At 36.5% G+C, this 2,603-nt stretch overlaps 1 protein-coding gene across 1 annotated transcript in view; it reads left to right on the forward strand.

Annotated features, from left to right (window-relative positions):
- The window catches only part of LOC101864100 (methyltransferase-like protein 24), a 13,994-nt gene that overhangs the window by 9,526 nt on the left and 1,865 nt on the right, over nucleotides 1-2,603 (forward strand). The window contains exons 4-5 of the mRNA XM_005109912.3: nucleotides 253-381; nucleotides 1,024-1,098. Coding sequence (XP_005109969.3) covers nucleotides 253-381; nucleotides 1,024-1,098 — 204 coding nt within the window. The remainder of the gene's footprint in view (nucleotides 1-252; nucleotides 382-1,023; nucleotides 1,099-2,603) is intronic.

Raw genomic sequence — 2,603 nt, forward strand, 5'->3', positions numbered from 1 at the left:
CACACACACACACACACACACACTCACACAACATCATCAACAACAACTACAATAACGAACCCTTCATAGAACTATAAAATCTGCTGAAAAAAAATATGCTCGCGAGCACCCATGAGCGTGATCTGAGTTCTTTTCCATGTACATAAAGAGCTTTCAGACTCTTTTTGGGTCTTCCCATGTACAAAAAGATCGTTCACTCTTGAGTCTTCCCTGGGCTCATAAATAACAATCAGACTTTTCAATCTTACCCAGGTACATAGAAAACATTCAAACTCTCTGTACCCGGATGGTACGCGTGGGGAACCTCAAAGATGGTGGCTGGGAGGTGTGTGATGACGTGGCATATCGGCCCCGGACGCCTTGCCTCATCTACTCCTTTGGGTAGGTCTAGGTGTCGGTGGAAGTGCTGCTCTGTGGGTGGAATCTTGGCGGTGGTGGAAGTTTTGTATCGGAGGAAGTGGTGTCGTGTTGGTGGAGGTTGTGTCAATTGAAATTATGGTGTGTCAAAGAAGAAGAATATGTCGGTGTTGTATGTGGTGATGGTGAAAGTAGCGTCAAAGGAAATGGTATTTGTAGAACTAATGTTGTGTCAATGAAAATGGTTTTGGTGGAAATGCTATATATGGAGGATATTTCGGTGGAAATGGTACTTGTATATATCTTCTTTTCGTGGAACTGGCGTAAATGGAATTGGTTGTGTTTTGGTGGGTTCTTGATTCGTTTTCGTTTGTCATGGCATCTTTGAAGATGCTTTAAAAAACGTTTTTATTAGGCTAGATCTATACGAAATTACTCAGATCTGAAGTCTGAAAGCAGGATTAGAACTTGTGGGTCTTTTGAATTAATACTGCTACTGGCAATCCTAATCCTTCTTAAATTGCTCTTCTTTATTGAAACTTGATTTCGAACGCGAAATACAGTTTTTCTCATATCTAATTTTTTAACTCTTCAGATTGCATACACACTTCAGTGACGTCATACAGGAAGAGCTTACCCAATAATAACCTATTCCTTTTATTTCAGTATCAAGAACGACTTCAGCTTCGATGACGAAGCGGCTCGCCGATATGGCTGTCATGTGCATTCTTTTGATCCCAGGTGAGTCAGTCGTAAAACTAAGTGCAGATTTAAAGACTTATGTACACATAAACTCAACAGGTCGAGCACGTTTAATTAATCAGGGTGAAAAGTGACGCGCAAATGATAACATAAGAAATCAATAAGAAATCAACTAAGCATCTGCATGACATTGTTTTATTGACAGATACGTTGAAAAACATCAAAGTAAAATATACTAAAACAGCACAGTATCTTCTAAGATGACATCCTTGGTCAGCCCATATATACCCTGTTATGACGCTTTCAAGCTCAAAAACAATGAACAGCTAACGATACGCCGGTAGGGCCTGTTATATTAAGGGAAATAGCCTATCATAAATTGTTTTCATGTGAAAAATAATATTTGCCTATGAAACAAAAATAGTTATTATGTGTCTCTACGTTAAGATTCAGTTGCTATACAATAACTGTTGATAAATTGGTATATCCACGAAAGGAGGGAAGTTTTTCACATTCCAGACTTTACCAATAACACGATCCTTTTCTCAATTATAATTTAACTTTAATACTTTTCTTAACAGGAATCCGTACATCGTACTTCGTTCATTTAGTGGTTCTGTTTTACAAGCTCGAATATGACTGAAAAACCAATTTTAAGACACCCGAAGCGTATCTATAATTCAAGGCCTTTAGTCGATAAAAAAATCCGTGGCACAACTTATTGTCAAATAATTTCTCAACAGTCGAACTTGAAGGCTCGCTCTAACTTTTGCACAAAGACCTTTTAATAGCAGTTTGCCGTAACAGATTAATATTTTTGTTAACACTTATTTGCTTTATTCTAGAAAATTCCTTAATAAATACTAATTTTAAAAATCCCAGTGGATGGTTTTTACAGACCTTAAAAGGTTTCGAAATCTACAGCTAGGACAATTTCTTTTAAAGCAAGTACGTCATTTTTTAAATTTAAAATTGCGATGTTATGCTTATTGAACGGATGTTTTGAGAACCTTTAGTGCAAAAAAAAGTGATCACAATAAAATTGATTTCTTATAACAGGTTTTGCCATTAAAAGTGTCATTGGTGAGCTGTGATGTACGCCATATATGCGCATGCAAAATGTGTGAGAAACGGGAAGTGCTGTGAACAATCCCATTTTCTGCGTGAAAGAGATTTATAGTGTTTTATATTAATTTGTGAATAAAAAAATTTCAATCTGGCCTCAAATGCTGTGGGAAAATATGATTAAGTTAAGAAAATTGATGCAGACTTTAAGGCAAAGTATGGGTGACACTGAAACTCGCGTTAAAGAGATATTTTGAGGATAAGTTGAACCACGAATTTTTGACCACATTATTAAATTGAAAATATTTACAGTTGTAGTTTCGTTGATTCCATTATATTGTTTTTTGTTTTGTTTTTGTTTTTTTGGTTGGTTGTTATTTCTTTTTCTTGTATTTGGTTGGGGTTTTGTGTGTGTGTGTGGGGCGGTGAGGTTACTGATCTTCTTTAAGATTCATCATACGCGTCATCATAACCCCCCC

The sequence above is a fragment of the Aplysia californica genome, unplaced genomic scaffold (genome assembly GCF_000002075.1).
Source record: "Aplysia californica isolate F4 #8 unplaced genomic scaffold, AplCal3.0 scaffold00828, whole genome shotgun sequence".
Classification (NCBI taxonomy): Eukaryota; Metazoa; Mollusca; class Gastropoda; order Aplysiida; family Aplysiidae; genus Aplysia; species Aplysia californica.